Source organism: Onychomys torridus, chromosome 6 (genome assembly GCF_903995425.1).
Source record: "Onychomys torridus chromosome 6, mOncTor1.1, whole genome shotgun sequence".
Lineage (NCBI taxonomy): Eukaryota > Metazoa > Chordata > Mammalia > Rodentia > Cricetidae > Onychomys > Onychomys torridus.
This window is the reverse complement of record NC_050448.1, coordinates 102,411,876-102,434,981: the sequence shown is the minus strand read 5'-3', so window position 1 is coordinate 102,434,981 and position 23,106 is coordinate 102,411,876. Positions and strand designations below refer to the sequence as shown.

Here is a 23,106-nt window from a genome sequence, read left to right as displayed (position 1 = left end):
CACACACACACACACACACACACACACACACACACACACACACACACACGAGGGCTGAGTGGGAGGAAGGATTTACCACAGGTACCCAAGGGATACTGTATGTGCTGGTGAATATTTGATAATCAATTCTTTAAAAACAAGATATACTGAAGTGGCTTGATTTGTAGGCTTTTCCCTTGCTGACTTCCATGATATAAATATTCTCTTCTTTATCTGCTAAGAGATGCTAACATGGTTTTGCTGTAGGCAGAATTGACATGGGATGCAAAAGTGAGCTCTCTGGTGGTTTTTGTTTGTTTTTTGTGGGCTAGCTTCATCCAGCCCATGTCGATGGTATACAGTGTTGGATGCTGGTAAGCTTTCCACTCAGGAGCTAAACATTCCTCTGTCTAATCTAAGCAGCACTGGTTTACAGCATTGTTAGACTCTCATACCCTGGCCACAACTAAAGGGGTCATGCTCCTTTTACCATGTACAAGGTATCTGGTAAGCCTGAACTCAAGATTTGTGATCTGGGATTGAGAGGCCCATTCTGGAATTACAATTCTTGATTACTAAAATAATGGAAGATAATAGAATTGATTTTGCTTTCTGGTCTCTTAAAGCATATTTGAAATAGAAAACGCTTAATTTTTGACTATCATTGTAAAAGGGTTTCTATACACATATTTTCAAAATCTTAATTATCTTTATGTTCAGTTACTTCTAGCAGTCAAGATCATCAGAATATAGTGTATTCTGTCTAGAATTCTCCCTCATCTGCTCATTCCTTTTCACATATTTGAGGTTTCCATTATCTGGAGAAAAGCAAAATTTATAGAGGTTATGTTTGGCTAAAGAAGTGAATCTGTGTCTTGGTTCCTCCCTGCCATCACTTCTATTTTGGCAACAATGAAGGCATTTGGCCTCTTGGAAGCCTCGTCATTGGCAGGCTTTAGTATGAGACTCTGAGACATTTTAATCAGAGCCCTTTGTTAATGTCTAAAACTTCCCTCTTTAAAGTTTAACTATAAATTTTATAGCTAGTTAAAATGAGACTATTAATTTGGGTTTTATTAAGGTCATTACTCTTTCCTGTTTTAAAACTTATTTATTATTTAAATGTAGAGCTACCCCATAGGAGGACTATATTTACAATATTAAAACACATATTTCAATGCCAACAATAAAGGTACACAGAAATGCTAAAGGATGTTGAAGAAAACACATCAGAAAAAGGAACCCCTCATTTCTACTTATTGGAAGAGGTAATTAGAGGGGTGCTACCAGCTACCAGCTGTCATACATGTATGATACGCTGGGCATCTCGATAAATTCACTAGAAATATCATCTTATTTCCTCTTCCTAACAACTTAGGAAACATTATTTTCCTGAGAAATATGAAGGTCGTCATATTTGAGAAATGAGATTGCTAAAAGGGTGAAATGGATTTTGGCACAATTAGGTAACATGAGCTAGGACATGCAGCGTTTTTATAATAACGATCTGATTTCAGGATCCATTACTGGAAAAATAGCAAGTCAGAGAGCAAGGAAGGAGGAGATAAGAGAAGAAAGGTGATGCCTCTCTTAAATGAACTGAATAGCCTTTGCTAAATTACTCACAGCAGGGAGGCCAGCATGTCTGTGTGTCTGTCTATATTTTAGTGAAGAAGAAAGGACCCATGAAGAAGGGAACTTTGGAGGGCAGAGAAATTCAGCCTTCAAACTATAATTTAGCGGTCCTGGAATATAAAACCTGGACAAGAATTGGCAATAATTTGATGGTGTGCTTTGTAGTGAAGATTCCAATTCCAGCCAGGCTGAGCTCATCGTACAATGAATTCAGCATCACCAGCCCCTGGTCTCTCATAAGGAGAGGAGCACTGCATCATTAACTGTGAGCCTGAGAACTTAGTCCTCGCTAGTTCTTTGATGCTCTTATGGGTATGCTAAAAGTTCTTTACAGGGTTCCTATTGTTACCTGAAGGGTATTTTTGTGATTTTACCATGATTGCAGAGAGAGTATTTCAGACAATTCATTCAAAATGATATATCCCCCTTTACTTGAAGCCATATAAGCCATTATCCCTCCCATACATAGTCTTTCTCTTAAGACTGTAAGACCAAGTAAGAAAACTCATCCTCTTGTGCATAGCATGGAGCCTCACCTCATAGAGATTGGTCAAAGGCTTCTGATCTTCCATTTGTCCCAGTCCTCTGCTTACTGCCTGGCATTCTTCAAACCAAAGATTGATGAAGCCCCACCAAGCATGCATTGGAGAAACCACGCTATGTCATTTACTACACAACTTATATCACTACTACAAGGTGCTGGTATGAAAACAGAAAAGCATTATTATTTCCATTTTTTCCCCCAGCACAATCTCCCTTTCAGCCTCTTCTGGGAAATCTTAAAAGTAATGTGACACCCCCCCCCCCCCCCCGCCACAGCTGTTGCTAAATGCCTTATTTAAATTGGAGCCTTTTCATGCTAATTTTGATACCCCAAACCCCAAGTGTTGTTTTAGCTATTCAGTGTCTTCTCACTGGCTAAATAGACTTGTCAAAGCAAAGAGTCATTATCACTCAAAATCCTAGCCAAAGATAGGTGGGGCACACAAATTTAATAAGGTAATTCGAAGTCTTAAAGAGTCTAATATTTGAGCCTGGGCAGACAGCTCCTTTGAAGCACTTGCTACAAAACATGAAGACCTGGGTTTCATTGCCAGAACCCAAACATCAAAGTCAGGTATGGTGCAGATGTTGATAATCCCAGTTCATTTTAAGTAGCTATGAAATTTATAGTTTTAATTGTATTTGTTAATAATAAATTTCATCTTTGAAATAGTGGTATGATTTTTTGTTAAATGTTGAAAAATCTTAAAAGATTATGAAGAAATTCAGGGCACCACAAAACACTTTTGGACAATTTAAGAAAGTCTTCATAGTACATAAGAGAATATTCGTGGACAAATTAGAGCAAGAAGAGTTTTTAAATAAAAGTGATGCAGAAAAAACCAAAATCAAAGGACATAACAGTACAGCCACAGTTTTGGTTCCAAGTGAGAAGGATGATACAGTCATCAATGTGTTCTGTGTCTGTTCATCTCCTAGGATATGTAAACATTTGACAGGAGTCAACATGTTCAGTCCTCCTGTATTGAAGCCTGTTTTCCCCTTCTAATTCTGTATGTCAAAATCTTTTTCTGTCTTCTCTCTCTCTCTATGTATGTATGTATGCATGTATGTATGCATGCATGTATGTATGTATGTATGTATGTATGTATGTATGTATGTATGCATGTAAGGTAAGTAGCATTTTGTTGTGTTTTTATCAGATCTCCAGGATCAAATTTCCAAGCATCTCTCCTGTCAGTGGCAATAGACATAATCTTGTTTTTGCTTGTTTGTTTTTAAAGGTGTGAACTTAGGCTTAGTATCTTGATTCTCTTGTCAGGATGGGCTGACACCACTTCACTGTGCTGCACGAAGTGGGCATGACCAGGTGGTGGAGCTGCTGCTGGAACGGGGTGCTCCCTTGCTGGCAAGGACCAAGGTGAGTCATTATGAGTAAAACGGCATCCAAGGACACTTAAGGCACTTGGGGTAATCTCTCTTCTCAAAGCTAAAACACCAGTCAAAATGTTCTTACTTATTCAATGTGCTAGAGAGAAGAAATACCAATCTTGCAAAATTATTAAAATGAGCAAATATATGCATCAGAATGTGCTAAATGAATACCTCTAGATCTCTTTTGTTTTTAAACCTATTTTTACTGTAGATGAAAACTTGGCTAACCATATTACATAAAAATAAGAATATTAAATATATTAATATATATGAAACTATTATATTGCATGAGCTAAGATTTTTTTATGACTTTCTAAGATAACTATATAATACATGTAGAATTATCTGTCAAGGTAATACCATTAACACTAGAAGATAGAACTTTGAACTTACTTAATCTTTCTTTTGGGCAATATTAATTAGAATAATTACTTCATAGTAGAATTGGTTGACTATATTAGGGACTTGTAAAGGTGATAGGAACAGCATACCTTAAAATCAGTCACCTATAATGAACTACAAAGCAAACTAAAGCACACATTCTGTTCTTTATGGCATACAACAATGAACTTTTTTTTTTGGGGGGGGGGTATCAAATGTTCAAACAAGAAAACCCATTTCCATGGGAATAAAAATCACACAATAAATGAATTGTTTGAGCCGGGCATTGGTGGCGCACATCTTTAATCCCAGCACTCAGGAGGCAGAGGCAGGCAGATCTCTGTGAGTTCGAGGCCAGCCTGGTCTCCAAAGCGAGTTCCAGGAAAGGCGCAAAGGCAAAGCTACACAGAGAAACCCTGTCTTGAAAAACCAAAAAAAAAAAAAAAAAAAAAGAATTGTTTGGAGGTTTTCATTATCAATATTTGTAAACTTTATTGCTGTGTGTTCCTCCAATCTCTTCAGAAAATATTGTGAAACATAAAATGACATTTAATCACCCAGAATTATTTAATGGGATATGCAACAATTTTTAGATCCTTAAATACAACAAAAATTACACGAAACTCTTACATTTTTCTCCTGATTTCACCCTATTCCCACACCTTAATAATGCGACATTCCACAATGCTAGCACTAGGGAAAGATGAAAAAAACAAGACACTGGCCTCACATGAAGTATCTTCAACACGCTTGCGCACACACACACACACACACACACACACACACACACACACACGTATGTGTATGTATATATATATATATATATATATATATATATATATATATATATATGCATTGATTTTTGAAATAGAGTTTCTCTGTATAGTCCTGAGTGTCCTGAAACTTGCTTTGTAGACCAGGTTAGCCTTGAACTCAGAAATCAGTCTGCCTTTGCCTCCCAAGTGCTGAGATTAAAGGCACATGCCTCCACGCCTGGCTCAACTTCTGTTTTAATTGACAATTTCATTGAAGCTCTGTGCAGAGATCCTGGCCCTTGCAGGATCAGAGTCCCTCAGAGTTTTTCTTCCCTGCTAGCACAGAAGATCAGGAGGGAGGGCATTTAAACCTCCCGAAATATAGAATATTAAACATTTGGAGCGAATCATCACACACACTTAACATATATTGAGAATGTAATCATTTTCTGAACGATATGTTTCACCAACCATTAAAAAACACTGACTTCATACAAGAAATAGATAATGTGAAGTAAGTTATCTGCATTGTGTTCATTATTATTTTGTATTGTGAATGTTGCAAAAATATTTTTTAAAATATGCAACAATTTAGACTGGGTTATGCAGAGATAATTATGGAAAGCTTATTGAAGAAATATACTTCAATTTAAATGGATACAAAATTTCAGTCCAACCATGTTACACCCGAATTTTTAAAATACAAAAACTGAGGCCTATGTGATCTTCCAAGAAATTTTCAAATAACTTTGTTTACACTTTATTTATAATGGACTCATAACCAGCAAGAATATGGATTACTTAAGTGTCAGTTTTGAGATGACTTTCCTGTCTAATAAGGAGTCATTTAAATTTAAGGGTCCAACATTAGAGCATTGATGACCACATGGTTGTACCCCTTCAGTCCCGCATCCAGCTATATCATGTATGGAGAAGATACAATGTGCCAGGCACTGATCTGGTTACCAAGGAGCTAGCAAGATAAATAATAATCAGAAAGCATCTTGAAGAAGCTTAGACTCTCCAGGGCAGGAGAGACGGGAGAAGATTATGAAGTGCAGAGCTCTGTGAGGGTAAAGGACTCGGAACAGATGAACTGATGGGGTTGGAGTAGCACAATGCCACTAGCATGTGTGTGGCAGAGTGCCTCCCTCCCCCCGCTACAGCTCTCAGTTTTGACTCACCCAGTCTTCCTCCTTGAAGCCACTTCCCCTCATTCTTTGAAAGCTGGAGCTCTCAGAGAAATCAATCTTCACCATACTCCACGGCGAATTCTCAGTGTACTGACTGTAAGACCTCTGTGATCCCCGTCTCTAACCTCACATTCCCCAACCATTCCTCCTGTCTCAGCTCACTCGCTCTACATCTCCAATCCCAGGCAGTTTCACCGTCTCTGTCCTCACCCTGGGCCCTTACCTCTAGACAAAAAGTTCCATTTCTATCACTGCCTGTGGTGACTAAGTCCACATCACAGTCCTGTACCTGAGCCTGGCAATAGTGATGTCGTTGCCTTCAGACTCACTAACCTTAGCTTAGCCCAGTGTATGGACTGACAAATTACACTGCAGTTTCCATAGTGATTCACGTTGCTCCCTCCTACCTAACTAAGCCACAATTTTTCTTTAAATTGCTTGGCCATCTTTGTTTCTTTGTATGACACTGAGAAAAACTGAAGGAAGCAGGAGGTGATGTCCACAAACTCCCACTTCCACAGCTATCTGTTCTATGAATCAGAGCCCTTGGAGTCTGTGTTCTGTCCTATTTCTGTCCCCTGGCACAACTTCCCATCCCTCCCTTTCCAAACACTTTCCTCATTTGCCTTCTTGGACGTGATATTTCTTTGGATTCCTTATACATCTCTAGCATCTGCGTCCCAGGCTCTGTGACTATTTTCTCTTCAGCTCCCAGTTCTCTGGCTGTTAGCAATTCTGTGTTTGAGGCCACATTCTTTGTTTGTTCTGTCTCTCCCTACTCACTTCCTCTGACATTTCCTGAAGTTTATCTTTAAACACTACCTGTGCTCTGCTGACACATATGTGGATATTTCTAGAATTCTGTATGTTCATGGCAGCTTCCTAAGACTATTTGGATATTTACTGGGCAGTTCCAATTAAGTTTAAAAACAAGCTTATGATATTTTGCCTACCCCTAAATATAACCCTCTTTGAATCTTGTGTCTTCATTCATGGGCATTTCATTCTTTCAGTGTCTCAGATACCTCATATGATGCTGTTCATATCATGCTCTTCTTTTTCTCACTCCACATTGTACTACCGCTTCCTTCTATGTACATCATTAAACCAGAAGCTGTTGAGCAGCCTCATTGCCACCATGTATCCCACTTAGATGGTTACGAGAGGCCCCTAATGGTTTCTCTTCTCTTTTTCTGCAATCCAGCTGTTCTGAACACATTACTCAAGGCAATTCCTATTGTCCCAGCCCTACCAACCATGCCAACCTCTTTCACAAAGTCTCATATGCCTCTGAACCCCTCTCCTTATTAATCCTCCTAATGTACTTATTTTTTTAAGACAGATATACTTCCTTACTGTCTATTGAGGTCTTTCCTGTGTGGTCCAATACGGAGGAGTGCTCGCATTTGTTTTTCTTCTGTCTTATATAGCATGCACATGAGTATATGGAATAATGAAAGCATTTCCATAAATAAAAGTAGAAACAGAATCACCAATGAAAACCCAAACTGAAATAAAACTGGAAATGAGAAATTTAGGATATGAAACAAAAGCTCAGAGGTAAGCCCCACTAGAGCATACAAGCCATGGGAGAGAGAATTCCAGATTTTGAAGACAAAGTAGGAGAAATGGGTAGCTCATATATATCCAGTGTATATATGTGTATATATAGCATAAGACTCTTTCCCCAAATTATAAGGTATAGTCTGGGATGACATCTGTTGTCTCTTAGAGATGGTATAATACAGTTCCAGGTTCTTCTGGCTTTCACAGTCTCCACTGAAAACTCGGGTGTTATTGTAATGAGTGTGACTTTATATGTGACTTGGTCTTTCTTCTATGAAGCTTTTAATGTCCTTTCTTTGTTCTTAACATCTGATGCCTTGATTATTATGTGTCATGGGGAGTTTCTTTTCTTTTCTTTTTTTTTTTTTTTTTGTCTTGTCTGTTTGGTGTTCTATATACTTCTTGCACCTTGATAGGCATATCTTTCTTTCTTTAGCCTGGCGGAATCTTATATAGTCTGATGAAAAAATATTTTCTGTACTTTTGACCTGAGTTTCTTCTTATTCCTTTATACCTATTAACCTATTATTTATCAGGTTGGTCTTTTCATGGTGCCCCAGATTTCCTGATGTTTTGTGCCTGGATTTTTTTAGATTTAACATCTTCTTCAACTGAGCTATCCATTTCTTCTACTTTGTCTTCAAGATCTGGAATTCTCTCTCCCATGGCTTGTATTCTCTAGTGGGGCTTACCTCTGAGCTTTTGTTTGACATCCTAAACTTTTCATTTCCAGTTTTGCTTCAGTTTGGGTTTTCTCTAGTGATCCTATTGCTACTTTTATTTCTTGAAATGTTTTCAATGTATCATTCAACTGTTTGTCTTGTTTTCATGGTCTTCCTTAAGGCATTTATTCATATCCTCTTTAAAGTCTTTGAATATATTCATAATTGTTATTCTGAAGTCCTTGTCTTGTGCTTCAGCTAAATTACATTTTGGGGAGCTATTATTATAGGATTCTGGAGGAGATGTTCTGTCTTGGCTGTTCATGTTTGTATTTTTGCATTGGGATCTAGGCATCTGATGTAATGATGTTTGAGTTATTTTGTGGTGTAGATATCTGACTTTGTCTTTGTTGGGTGGATGTCTTTGTCTGTCTCTTTCCTCCTACTTTAAAGTAAGTCTTGTATTATTATTGGAAAAAAAGGATCTTAGAATTTTTCTGAATCCTGAACCTAAAATATAGTGAATTTTTTTCTATTTCCGTGACCCATGCACACACCTTTCCCTCCTTTACCCAAGTACTTCTCTGATTATAGGAAAAGAAATGTAGATAGAGAGATAATTTAATGTAGATTACTATGTATAGTATTAGATAAAAATGATTTATAAACCATCATTCCTATATATCTAATACTGTTCTCATAATTTCTAAAATCAAGCTGAATTGACACATACTATGAAAAACATGTAATGCCTTTTGCTAAAGATTACTATGGTTATAAAATTAAATATACTCTTTCCTTCCCCATTTACCTAACACAATCTGTTCTACAATTCAGATATTAAAGGCGAGTTATTTCTACTGCCTCCAGCTGTGTTATGGATCAAGATTGACTTTGCAGGCTCCCAAACGTGAAAGTAATAAAAACAAAATATGGACTTGTTTCCTCTTTGTTTTGATGTGCAGAATGGGCTGTCTCCACTACACATGGCTGCTCAGGGGGACCACGTGGAATGTGTAAAGCACCTGCTACAGCACAAGGCACCTGTAGATGACGTCACCCTGGATTACCTGACGGCCCTGCATGTTGCTGCACACTGTGGCCACTACCGTGTCACCAAACTCCTTCTGGACAAGAGAGCCAACCCGAATGCGAGAGCCCTGGTAAACCTGGCCCAACCCACATCCACCAAATATAGCCTGAGGAAGCAACCACATTGATTAGCCAATGGCACCTACACTGATGCATGGTTATAGATCCACAGTTAATAACAACCAAGCTTGTCACCCCCCTGAAAGCTGGCAGCCTACTTCATGCTTTCATAGTTTCCTAATTGGATGTGAACTCGAGCAGATTTAGGAGAATACTGGATTATTATTTCTGAAACCTGTGGGTTGTAAACAGTATGAAACTCTGGGATGATGAGTGTCTTAAAGTAGAGGCTAGATATTAAAAAAAATAAGAAATAGAAGGTGGTGGTGGTACATTCCTTTAATTCCAGCACTTGGGAGGCATCGGCAAGCTGATCTCTGAGTTCAGCCTGGTCTACAGAGTTAGTTCCAGTACAGCCAGGGCCATACAGAGAAACTCTGTCTCAGTTTCTGAAAAAGAGAAATAACAAAGTCAGTTCTAGGTACCTCTAAATACTAGATAGATTTAGGATACAGGTAAGAAAAGTTTGATCTTTATGAATCTCTTAAGGAAAATAAAGTGTTTAAAATGCTGAATATGTTTGATTCTATGAGAAGGTCTAAGACAGTAGCTGGTGAGAGTTCACTTGGACATTTCCTTTATGGACTGACTACCCATTCCATGGGCTGGGGGATGCTTGGTGTATTACTGCTTTGCAAAGCATTTTAAAGAAAGCGTTCCAAGACCTGCTCAAGGGAAACTGTAGGAAGCCATCCCCAGGGCAGCTTTGTGTCTCCCATGATCTAATAATATGGAATAAATCTTTCTTGCTTTACTTATAGCCTAACTAATTAGTATTTTAGGCAGGTACTAATTTATGGCATTTGTTTTCTAATTCTCACTCTAAGAGCACATTGCTTTGTTTTCCTATATGTTTACAAAGTTTATGTCAATTAAAATTCCCTTCAGACAGCTTTGAGAGTCAATTGTCAAAATAATTAAATTCTGGGCTAGGGTAGTAGCTGAATTTGTAGAATACTTGCCTAGTATGTATGAAACCCTAGGTTTGATTCCCAGCACCACACAAATAAGGCATGATGCCACATGCCTATAATCTTACATGAGGTGGAGGTAGGCAATCAGAGGTTCAAGGTCATCCTTGGCTACATTGCAAGTTTGAGGCCAGCCTGGGATAAATGAGATCACTCTATCTCAAAAGTCAATCAATTATTTCATCAATAAGCAAAGTAATAAATCAAGCAAATTATTAAATATTTAGCATATTGATTTATTTGAAAAATTTCAGTGCAATTCTCCTATTACTAATTACTTAGAAAGTGATTATACTTTCAGGGTCATGTTCAAGCATGCAAAGATCTTAATTTCCTCATAAGATGTGGAAAACACTTTTTATTAGATAGTGATGAATAAGCTTATAAACTATGACAAATGATTAGTTGCATGTATTTTAATGCCACATATACATGTTGCTTATCTCTGACTTATGACATAGTTTATAAACAGGGGACATGACTCAACAAATTATGTTCATCACTCCACTGTAAAGAATACAAAGTCACCAGCTTATCTGAGACCATATGCTTTCCTGAGAACTGGTAACATGAAATTATCAAATGGCACTCAGTTCTCACTGGGACATTTAAAACTGTTAATTAGCAAGGTATGTATCCTTCTGTAAAAGATCAGTTGTTCAAATAAAAAGACAACAGGTATATATAATACATAACAATTTAGCAGAGGCTAGGTAAATTTTTATGTGATTTCTCCAGTTCCTTAATAGTAACCTAGTTTACAAAATTGCAAGTACCTTCCAGAAGCCCCACTTAACTCTAGCTCTCAGAGGTGTTATCTGGTAGCCATCCCAGAAATTTACCGTATCTTTCTTGAAAATATTCAGGAATGTAATCATTTCCACATAAAATAAAATATATCTGGGAACCTAATTGTTTCTTTGTAAAATCAAATGTATCTGGTATACATGTTATAATATAAATCTTAACTTCTCTTATAAAGATTGTCAGCATCATGATTTCTGCTAATTTGAAACTCTCCCTAAGAAAATAATAGCAAAGCTGAAACACTTTTTATAAAGCCATCATATTGCTAGCTTTTTGAAAGTAGATGAACAATTCTTATGCTCCGAGAAACTGGCCCTCCATCATCAAAATATGCTTCTAGTTACTCCATCTTTTTCTCCATCACCTGACCGGTCAAGACAGCCTATTTCTCTAAAACATAATTGCCCTCTACCTTTTCTCCTATGAAAAGTAGGCTTACATACTTTTCTCTGTTTTTGTCTTCTCTGTATGCACTCATAATGACAGCAGCAAAATTCAGTTCCCATACACACACACACACACCACTTCTCTTCCCAAATTTCCACCTCTGTAGAGCTTGAAGAGACCGTGACATTATGTGACGATACAACACTATCGCCTGTGATGTGCCAGCATGGAGTTGCGTGAGAATTGTTTCTGCATGTTTTCAACTAACTCGATTGTCTTTTGCACAGAATGGTTTTACTCCACTGCACATTGCCTGCAAGAAAAACCGCATCAAAGTCATGGAACTGCTGGTGAAATATGGGGCTTCAATCCAAGCTATAACAGAGGTAGAAAAGTGTTTCAGCTTCTCACCAAACATTTCTTCTCTGATGCCTTCCTCTTCCTCTCACCCATCTTCTGTCCTCTTCACTCGTCTCATTTATCTGAAGAAGCCCCAAAGCCCACAGTGCAGAGGAGTAAAACTGCTGTTGCTTTGTTTCACAGTCTGGCCTCACACCAATACATGTGGCTGCCTTCATGGGCCACTTGAACATTGTCCTCCTTCTGCTGCAGAACGGAGCCTCTCCAGATGTCACTAACATTGTGAGTATGGCTTGGGTCAGAATAACCACAGGGAGAAAGAGTGAGAGAGTCGGAGTGGCTGTGTATGGGCTTGTGCGTGTGTCATCAGAGCTCAGAGAAGGGCCTCTGAAGCAGCATTTTGTAAAATAATGTTTGGAACTTTCCTGAATGCAGAATCCAGGTGGCAGAAAACAAATGGAAGCTGGCGATTGACCTGGCTTAGGCTTCCTCGTACAGATGTATTAAACATTCATCTAACGCATGTAGTAAAGCAGAATATGTTTTTAGAAGTCCCCTGAGGCTGAGTGTGGTCAGACCCATCTGCAGTCTCTAGCTGTTGGGAAGCCTAGGCAGGTGACTTACTTGTGAGTCTGAACCAGCTTTGACAGTGTGCTTCAGACACACACACGGTTCTGAAAGTGAATGAACGATGGGCTGTGCATCAGTCTTCAGGGCTCACCCTAGTTTGTTTGAATGCATTGTATTCCAGGTAATTTCCATTAAAATAAGCTCCATAATCAATCTTGGCAAAGACAAGCCAGAGATAGGCTTCAGTGAGGATAATTGTTTTTGATATCACAGTACTCTACATTGCATTTGCTATTTCCTACTGAGTTTTAACTTTCATCTTATTCATACATGCAGTGGAGGTTTCTCATGCCTGAAATAGTTATCAACAATATTATGCAATGAATGCTGGTCTCTAGGCCCCTTTCTTTCGGCTAATAAGTACTGAGCCTTCCAGATTTTTCACTTGATATATGTTTTTCTCCCACTATCTTGTACCACCCTTTAAAATCACCCTCTGCAAAATTGTTTCATTGCAAATAATCTGATACAAATTTTCCCCAGGGAAGGGGAACCCACTGTATGTGTTTATTCAGATAGTAGACACTCCCAGGACCAGAAGAGGATTAAATTTTTAAAAAGCACATGTAGCAGAATGATTCTCCCTACATGAATATTAGCAGCCATTATTAAAGTGATCATACTTGTAGCTGTTGACTACAGCATGTGCTAATTTGGGCATAGCTCTCTCTATTTAAGTTGTGAAACAGAGTGCCCAGGTTCTCTCTTACCTGTGCTCTTTCCCACATCCTCATTTTTTCTGTACTTTATGTAGTTTTGAAGCCTCTGGTGCTTGGACAGTGTCCAGTGGAGAACACAATTTACTTAATAGACTTTTTATATTATATTATTCAAAAGTGAGAGCATAAAGCCATTAAAGAATTTCAGGTCTGTATTTATGTTTCCTTAATCATAGCATATTGGCCTAATGCAACATTAGATGGCGATTCTTAATCACCAAGTACAGGAGTCATTTCCTAATGTGCCAACTTGAGTTTAACATTTTTGAATGTTTGAAGAATTCATGGGGCTGGAGAGATGGCTCAGTCATTAAAGTGCTTACTGTGAAGGTATGAGGACCCGAGTTTCATCCCTGTCACTCAACATAAAGTCCTGTGTTTCTGCAACCCCAGTGCTCCCTTTGGAGACAGGTAGGAGGGCCCCTGGAATGCTGGGACTCAGGTTTGCTGAGAGACCTTGCCCCAAACAAATAGGTGGAGAGCAACTGAGGAAGTCATCTGAATCCCTGGCTTATTCACACACATACACACACAGAAAAAAAGAAAATAATTTATCTTTTTGCTTCTTATTAATCTTTTGCTTTCAATAATTCTTAAGATCAAAAGATTAACAGAGACAGTTCAGTAGTGGGAAATACTTTACTCAATATCAAATTATCCCTTTTAAATAATATATTACATGGATTTGTCATTTCCTACAATTTTTAAATTTTTATTTCATTTTATTTTGTCTCTACAAACAAACAAAAAATGAACCTGAATATTCTTGCACACAGGGCAGTAACTTTCAAGAAAAGTACTCCTGTGTGCTGACCTACTTTTGCCATTTGTTTTCATTCTGTTTTCCTATATTTTCCTTATTTGCATTCCAACACCTACAGGAATGACAGAGACAATAGTGATATGCTAAAATATATTATCATATTCCCCAATGATGTATGTAGTTGTACTAAGTGGGGAGCTTGGCTGAAATTTCTTTTTTTGTTTCTCTTTTGGTTTTTCAAGACAGGATTTCTCTGTGTTGCCCTGGCTATCCTAGAACTTACTCTGTAAACCAGGCTAGCCTTGAACTCAGAGATCTACATTACTCTGCCCCCTGAGTGCTGGGATTAAAGGTCTGCCCCACCATACCCAGCTGAAGTTTCCTTTAGTAGACATTTTTTAAAATTCTTCAAAAAATAATCCACAAACAACCACTTAATTGACCAATTCCAATTAGTTGATTGATTACTTAACTTTGGGTGGTCTCCTCAGGAACATGGAGAGAGTTAGGTTTCTAGTATTCCCATCCTTTCAGGCTTTGAAAGAACCTTAGATTTGGCATGGCTGTGCTCATCTTTAGCTCCCACATGGCAGTTGTCCTAAATTTCCTCATTGGTTTCATCTGTTTGCCCTTTATATTGTTTCTCTTCAGCCCTCTCCAAACAAGCACTTGGAAGCTCAGTCAACCAATCCTTCTCAATAGGATCCCTGGATTTTTTGTTTGTTTGTTTGTTTGTTCATTTTATTTTTGAAAGCTATATACTTCAGATAAGAGACAGTGTAAATTTGCTGGTCAAGATGCAAAACTCCCTATTCAATTTTAATTCCAAATAAACACTGAATTCCTTTGAATGTAAGTAGATGTCATGCAACTATTAAAACATGATAAAATAATTACTTAATTGTCTGGAATTAAAATTGAAAGGGACACTTGAACTTTTTATTTGCTAAATCCGGCAACCCTACATTTAGAGTAATATTAACTTTCTCTAGCAGTGTGGTGCCTGTGAACTTGTGTGTTCTCAAGATATTAGGACATTGCTACTGGATCCAGAACTTTGGGATTTGATTATGAAGCTGTGTGGACAAGGACTGCCTGCTTGCTGTGACAGTGCCAGTCATGTCCTGGCCCCCATGCACCCACCCTTGGCACCTCTGTGTGTTGCTGACATCGTGTTGCATTCCAAATGCAATTGTGTCTTTTGTGCTTTGATGCTTTCCAACTTGATGCAACCCAAGTGGGAGTCCATGTAGCTGTCTGCTGGGCCAGTTTTAAAGCTGTGAAAGAGGGGCATGACTTGGTACTTGCTTTGGACATGAACATGCGCATTCTCCTGCCAGTTTTGTTTTGTCTGAAAATCCACACCAAGCGTAAGATGCACCAAGAACTCAGACATTTGCAGACACATTTTTTTCCCCCAGACAACTTCCTTTCCCAGAAAACTTATACGTGAACTTTAGCTGGTGACCTGTGTTCTATAATACACCTCTACCGTATTCATTGATAACAGTGAGAGTAGAACATCAAGCACTTGAGAGCTCTTTAAGAAATTCTATCTTCTTATAACCAATTAGATTTATAGTTAACTTCCCACTTTACATTATGTTTAATTTTTTTAAACCAATCTCTAAAGTTAAGTTGGCTAAATAAGGATATCAGGCTATGCCTAACAATCAGGAAACAGAAGGCCCCCAATAAGGCAATATGCAATAACTACTGAGTTCCTTTTCCTTATACTTCTGCATAAACAATAGGAATGTAAATATAAAAAGGTAACCACAGTTTATAGTAAATGCCAATTACTCCAGAGTCACTAAATTAGACTTAAACAAGAAAATCCTTATAAAGTAGGGTGACCAGGTGTGAGTATAAAAATCAACTGTTCTTATAGGAAGCCCTGGCTTTAGATTAAGCATATATATATATATATATATATATATATATATATATATATATATAGTATCACTGCAAATGTATTGACACCAGAGGGTAACTTAATATAGATAAAAAGTAAACATTTTTTTAAATATTAAAACTAGTCTTAGAAATATTTCTGTATTTTGAAAACTTACTAATAAAGTGTGGCTTAAAAATGAGCATCTAAATTCAACATTACATAGAAACTCCTAGAGGTATCTTTGACTTAATTTCTAAAAAGAATTATCTTGCCTTTATTTCTATAAAAATTACTGAAATAGCTAACCTTCATCAGACCTAGAAATGAAATTTTGAATTTTTCTTCTTCCTGTAATTATAACATACCAGTCTCATTTATTTAGAGACATGTGGATTACAGAAGAAAAAAGGGTAAAATCATGGTTGCCCAAAGAGGAAAAAAATCTCACCATACATCTAGAGACTTAAAGACAAACCTGACTAATATCATTTTATAAGACACAATTCATATACATTTGCTTTACAAAGTCAAAATTCATCAGAAAAATAAGGCCACTGGAAGATAAGTTAGCTGTCAGTGAGAAGAGAATATTCAAGTCAACATCTAGGTCAGCACTTTCTAATCACATTGCTTGACACACATTTCCCTAAGCAATAGATGTCATCATGGTGAGAAAAGGGAACTGTGAGCAATGAATCCCACTAATTTCATGTTAAATCTATTAAGAATATTTTATGCAAGGAATCAGAAGGTGTTGTTCACAGGAGTTTTTCAGAAGCATCCCTTCCCAATATAGGCATGTTTGAAGTCAATCTAGTTCCTGTGGGATATGCCCCTCTGCTTGATTATTGTCAGTTTACCCTCTAGAACAGTTGTGCTCAGTCAAACGTGTTTTATTCTAATACTGTGTTCTAACTATGGGATTATATGAGTGACAAAATCCCTGCCCCCTTTGGTGATAACAGGTTTCCCTATGAGGATAACCTCTTGTGTCTAACCATTTTCTTCATTGTCTCCTGATTAGCATGTCAGACCCTAGTATGATGTAGGCAGCCGAGCACTGACAAGATGCCCATGCAGCAAATGAAACTGTTAACAGCTACTTCACTTAACTGTTAACTGAAACTATTAGCAGCTACTATACTACCTCTCAGTAGCCTTCTGCATCACCATCTTTAATTAAATACAGTCTAGGCAGTACCTCCTAGAAAAATTAATTTTCTCCTATGAGCAGTTATGGTCAAATTTCACAACAAATAGACAAATCAAACATACGATTTTGTTCAGAAGTGAGGTTTGCAACTTGAAAAGAAATTATTTATGTATGGTGTAAGTGATGTGATTTACGTTTTGCAATGTGTCGACGACCTTTGACATCTGGAGTTTCTCATTGAATGGGATGGATGACAGATTTTAGGTTTGTAGGATGAAAGATCACATCTTCACCCAAACCCATGTAAGTTACACAAGATTGATCATGAAGCTAAGCCATAGGGTGTCCTGGACATTTGGGTAAGTTCACTGGTTCGTCATTAATGGGAAAACATTTACAAACATTTGTCCTTCTAAAGATAGGGAAGATGCAAACCTACGTTTTTCTAAACCAAACCATTATGCCTTCTCATAGATCACTTATACACTTGGATATCTTGCTGAATTTCACCAAAAAGGACACCATTGTTCTTTGCTATCCAGAGCAGTGGGTTTATTTATGACTGGGCAATCTTTGTTTTCTGGCAGCGTGGTGAGACCGCACTTCACATGGCAGCCCGGGCTGGGCAGGTGGAAGTGGTCCGATGTCTCCTGAGGAATGGTGCTCTCGTGGATGCCAGAGCCAGGGTAGGTGCTAGCTCACCAGCATTCCTCTATTGTAGTTCACGCCCCGCCCCTTTTATAAGATGGGGTGTCTTCTTTAGTTTCTTGATTTTGAAATTCCACAGTGTACCTCTCAATCAACTTTTCATTACTGTGATAAATACCTGAGAAAATAACTTAAAGGAAGCAAAGAATTATTTGGACTTGCTGGTCCAGGGGTCTCAGACTATGATTGGATGGCTCTATATTTCTGGGTTTGATGTGAGGCTACATAGCACAGCAGAGCCAAGCTACACACTTCACAGTGGCTGGGAAGCAAAGAGGGTGTGTGCCTTTGCTGGTATACTTCATCCTAGGACCCCAGTCACTTGGATGGTGATGCTCACAATTAGGGAAGATTTACTCCCCACCCTTCATTAGTCATCTCTGGAAATGCCCTCACAAACACTCAGACGTGTGCTCAACCAGTCTCCTAGGTGTTTCTCCATCTGTCAAGTTGATAGCCAATAGGCGTTACCATAGGATATTAAATTGATAGCATCAGATCAATAATGCTTTAGAATAAAGAAATACTATATAAGTGTATGCAATGAAAATACACTGAAGTTATAGGAAAATTTGAATGGAGTGTAGCTATATATCATATAAGAAATACAGAATTGACTTTAATTTTTATCGGTCTTTAATCCTGAAAACCACTTTCACATTTGTCTGTTCTCTTAATTTATAGTCTTTCCTGAACTATATGGCACTATACATACTAAACATCATTTCTTACTACCAGAACCAATCATATTTGCATATTGACTCTTTCCAACTTACCTAAAAACAAACTGTCTTCAAAGTTCTAATGCTTTTCCTTTCCCTGTTTGATTTCCCCTCTTTTGTTATGATGTCTACTTTCTCTGTATGCCGGTGTTTATATATTTGAATATTCTCCATATTTATTATCCCAGAATAATAGGCACTGGAGGACACCCGATGACATTCCTGTTTCCATGCAGTTCTAACTCCTTCACAGGTTAATTTTTCCTTCCTGTTTTAAAGAATTTAATCCACTTCCCTTTGTGTGGGAATCTTTCTTCCCTAAATGCGGCCACACTTCCTTGACCTACTATATGTTTTATTTCTCTTCCATATTATTCTGTGAACTTTTGCAGTCACATCACTGGGATTCACAGGGACTGCTTAGACATGCTCTCTTTTCCTCCACTAGAACTCACTTTATCTTGATCCATGCCATATGATCTCATGAGAAAAATGGCTCTCTTGGAGTCAAAACATGAGTGGCCAAGATTGAAAGCGATCCAATGCAGGCCACTCCACTTCTACATCTTTATCCTTGAAGTCTAAGATTTAGACTCAGAAACTTCCAATCTTCTGCAGGCTTTCATAGTATTCTCTGATTCAGTGGAGTTACCAGGCACATTTTTATGATGATTCCTACAGTCATGAGGAATCAGCAGAGCACAGGCCGCTTTAATATGGCTTTTGCTTTAGATCTCATTTGCTTTTCTATCCTTCTCATAAGCAGTGCAATTTATTTCTTTAAGAATCACCATTGGGACCTGGGTGGTGGCAGTACACATCTTTAATCCCAGCACTCAAGTGGCAGAAGCAGATGGATCTCTGTGAGTTCAAGAGCAGCCTGGTCTACAGAGTGTGTTCTAGGATAGCCAGAGCTGTTACACAGAGAAACCCTGTCTTGGAGGGCTGGGAGGATGGCATAGTGGTTGAGAACACTGGTTGCTCTTGGAGAGGACCTGAGTTCAATTCCCAGCACCAACATGGTGACTTATAGTCATCTGCAACTCCAGTTCTTCTGACTTCTATAGGCATGTGATATATATACATACTACACATACATACATGCATAAAAAGCATTTATACATGTAAAATAAATAAATCTTAAAAAATCATCATAGATTAGATCATGTTTTTATATATTTAGAGATTTTTTTTTTATTCAGCTGTATTCTGTGACATGACTTTTCTTATTTGCCTAGATAATCAGTATTTATGAAGTAGTTCTAAACCAGGAAATGGTAGCATATGCCTTTTATATCAGCACTTGGATGGCAGAGGCAGATGGGTCTCTGAGTTTGAGGCCAGCCTGGTCTACAGAGCAAGCAAATTCCAGGATAACCAGGGATACACAGAAAATCCCTGTCTCGAAAACCCAAAACCAAAAACAGAAAAGAAATAGTTCTATTGAGGGTGTGAGGATGCAAGCAGGTGGTAAATTTCTTTTCCCAGTGTGCTTCAAGCCCTGGGCTCAAATTCCAGCACTGAAATAAAAAGTTCCATGGTCAACCCATCCATATCGAGTGTCACACACTTCTTTAATTATACTAGAAATTGTAATAATATTTCAGGTAAACATTTTGTAATGCACATTTAATAATAAGATTTTTCCATTTATTTAAAAATAAATCTGTTAATATTTTAATTAAATTTCTATCAAACTAAATTTTTTTTATGTTTTGAAATGATATTTACTCATTTCTTTATCTCTCAGTAGTTTTTGTACGTTGATTTGATCCACTCTTATTGTCCTATTGTTCTAGTTTGTTGTCTGTTGCTGTGATAAGCACCATGAATAAAGTCTTGGGGAGAAAGGAGTTTATTTCATCTTATATTCTCTGGTCACAATTCATCATTGATGGAAGGAGTCAGGGCAGGAACCCAAGACAGGAACCTGGAGGCAGGAACTGAAGCAGAGACCATGGAGAAACACTGCTCCTGGCACACTCTGATTTGTGTTCAGCTGACTTTCTTATACCACCCAGGACCATTGCCCAGGGGCGGCACAGTGCACAGTGCTCTGGGCCCTCCCGTATCAGTCAACAATCTAGAAAACATCTCATAGACATGCCCATAAGCCCATCTGGTGCAGGCAGTCACCATGAGAACTCCCTTAGATAATTCTGGGCTGTGTCAAGTTGACAGCTGAAGTTAACTAGCTAAGAGATGAACATTTTTTGATACTGTCTGGAACACTTTATGTACGTGCTGATTGGGACCTCTTTCCTTTAGAATGCTGTGGTATCCCTCATAGAGGCTCCATCATTTTGTTTTCTCCTTTGCAGTCACATTTACGCTTCTCTATAAAGAAACATCTATTTCTTTATATTTTATCAATTTAAGTTTCACGTGCTATTATTTATTTTTCTTTTTAGCTTTATCATTTATATTCCCAGATGCACTTGAAATCCCTCAGCCTGATATTCCTCTGTGAGGAACAAGGACCGTTCCTCACAGAGCAATGCTCTCCAAATGCGACCTGTGTTACAGCCACCTGGGCAGCCTCTTCATTGCAGGCTGGGACACTGTTCTGCATTTGTAGCAAGTGCCCAGGCAGTGCCAATGACACCTATCCTGGGATATTCTTTTTATGCCATGTTTTCAGGTGCATTTGGGCCAGGAAGTTTGGGCTTTTGTTTAACTGACTCCTTTAATGTTTTCCTGGAACTTTGTGATTTCATTAACAATTGTTTGATGCTATGTAATTCATAAAACATTTTGGCACAAGTTATTTTATTGCAGTGCAGCTTTTGTTAAAGGGTAGTTTAGGGTCCTAAAATTCAAGATTTCACTGATGAACTGTGGTCACAGAATTAGAGTAAATAGGATACCTTTCATAACGCTGAGATTTTTCTCTTAATTGGCTCTGCCCAGAGACAGTAATTCCTCCCCAATAAAGTCCACTGACTGGGATATGGCTTTCTGGAGGAAATCAGTAAACTGCTTTCTAGCATAGGCTCTTAGTTTTAGGTGTAAAGCTAGCCCTGTTTTCTAGCTCCCCTTCTACCCACCCACCTCACCCCATTTGTCCATTGTCTTCTGTGGATTTAAGTCAGAAGCCTACCAAGGTCTGTCCTCTAGAATCCTTTTGTTTAGAGGCTTGCTCCATTGGCATAGTTGTGAGCTTGGCCTTTGCTTTTAGATTTGAGCAATGGCAGGATCCTTAAGCTTAAGCTAATTTGAAACTTAACTCCTAAAATTTTGCTCAGCTGCCAGCAGACATGGTTTGGAGGAACACTGGCAGCAGGAATCACATCAAAAATTTAAACTTTGGCCCAGCTGCTGTTCTTTCTGTCTTTTTGTAAAAAGTTTGGGATCAACAAGTCTCCCTAAGTTTGGTTGCCTAGGAGTAAAATAAGCAGTAGGCTTCCATAGTGAAGCAGAGACCACCTGCTTCCTGTCTGGGCTGTGGCCCAGTCACTTGTGCTTCCTGAGAAGGCCTTGTGTTGGAAGGGGTCAGGGGACCGGAACTCTTCCATAATTTTGCCCATTCTTGTGAGGCTTCTGCACTTTCCCAATTCTTTGCCTTGATTTTGTTAACTTTATCCTGGGGTAGCACATACAAATTTTGCATTTCAACAAAGAAATCAATGCTCAAACCTGAAAAGACTTTATATACCTGCTTAAACATTAAAGGATTTTCATTATAACAAAATTATATTATTTCCTTTTCTACTTTCAGATGGAAATATATCACAACATTTTTTAAAGTAGGCAAAACATTATTAACTTTTACTTAAACAAATAAGTGAACCAACAAGTACCTTACTGCTCTGCGGTCTGAGCACTAGGGAACTATAGTCAAGCATTTAGCCAGTAACTGCTGGTTATTAGCCAGTATCACTAACCCAGTAACTACAGCCAGTTAGAGATTGTTCGTTAACTAGAGCTCCAAAGGTCATTGTTTCCCCAACTTCTCCCCACTCTCTAAAATCCACAATTTCCCCATACACATAAAATAAAGTCAATAATATAAAAAAAATAGTTTTGCAATCTACATTTGAGTGTGTTGCTTTCTGTATCTACCTCCACTGGGCTCTGCTGGCAGAGGTCTAAAGGGGAACTAGCTGCAGACAGTACTGAGGCTCTTCACAGGTGCAGAGTTGGTGCTGACCTCTCTGTTCATCATTTACTCTTGTTCTGCTCATCCCTGCTCACCTTGTCCTGACCGGTTTCTTCTTGCTCATCTTACTGTGTCTACCTTCGGTGTCTGTTTTAATAGCTTAATGACCTTGAACAGTCTTTGAGACCTCATTACATTCTTGTTCACTTTACCTGGAAAAATTATGGAATAGTACATTGTATGCTTTCTTTTGGTGTCTACTAGGACAAGCCATATATGCATCATGCATGAAAGAAATTTATAAGTTGCAGATTTTTATAGAACTTGAATTCCATTGGTAAAATAATTACATTGTTACTTCTTATTAATTTCTTCTTTCTTTGAAATTTGTGTGATGCCATTTCATCTCTTCCTATAGTTTAAAAAATAATGTTAAAGTATTGTATTTATTTAGACAGAACTATTATATTTTTTTCTCCTTTCATTCTTATCCCTGGCAGCTCTCCCAGCTTTTCCTTCTTGCTTTTATGATGACTTACCCTGGGGAAGATTAAAAAGATACACCCCTT

At 38.1% G+C, this 23,106-nt stretch overlaps 1 protein-coding gene across 50 annotated transcripts in view; it reads left to right on the top strand.

The window, feature by feature from the left end:
• The window catches only part of Ank2 (ankyrin 2), a 582,948-nt gene that overhangs the window by 463,921 nt on the left and 95,921 nt on the right, over nucleotides 1–23,106 (top strand). For 48 of the 50 annotated variants that reach the window (XM_036190330.1, XM_036190288.1, XM_036190294.1 and 45 more), the window contains 5 exons: nucleotides 3,440–3,538; nucleotides 9,075–9,272; nucleotides 11,774–11,872; nucleotides 12,030–12,128; nucleotides 17,596–17,694. In XM_036190330.1, the coding sequence (XP_036046223.1) occupies nucleotides 3,440–3,538; nucleotides 9,075–9,272; nucleotides 11,774–11,872; nucleotides 12,030–12,128; nucleotides 17,596–17,694 (594 nt within the window). The remainder of the gene's footprint in view (nucleotides 1–3,439; nucleotides 3,539–9,074; nucleotides 9,273–11,773; nucleotides 11,873–12,029; nucleotides 12,129–17,595; nucleotides 17,695–23,106) is intronic. The other 2 variants (XM_036190293.1, XM_036190300.1) reach the window with 2 other exon arrangements.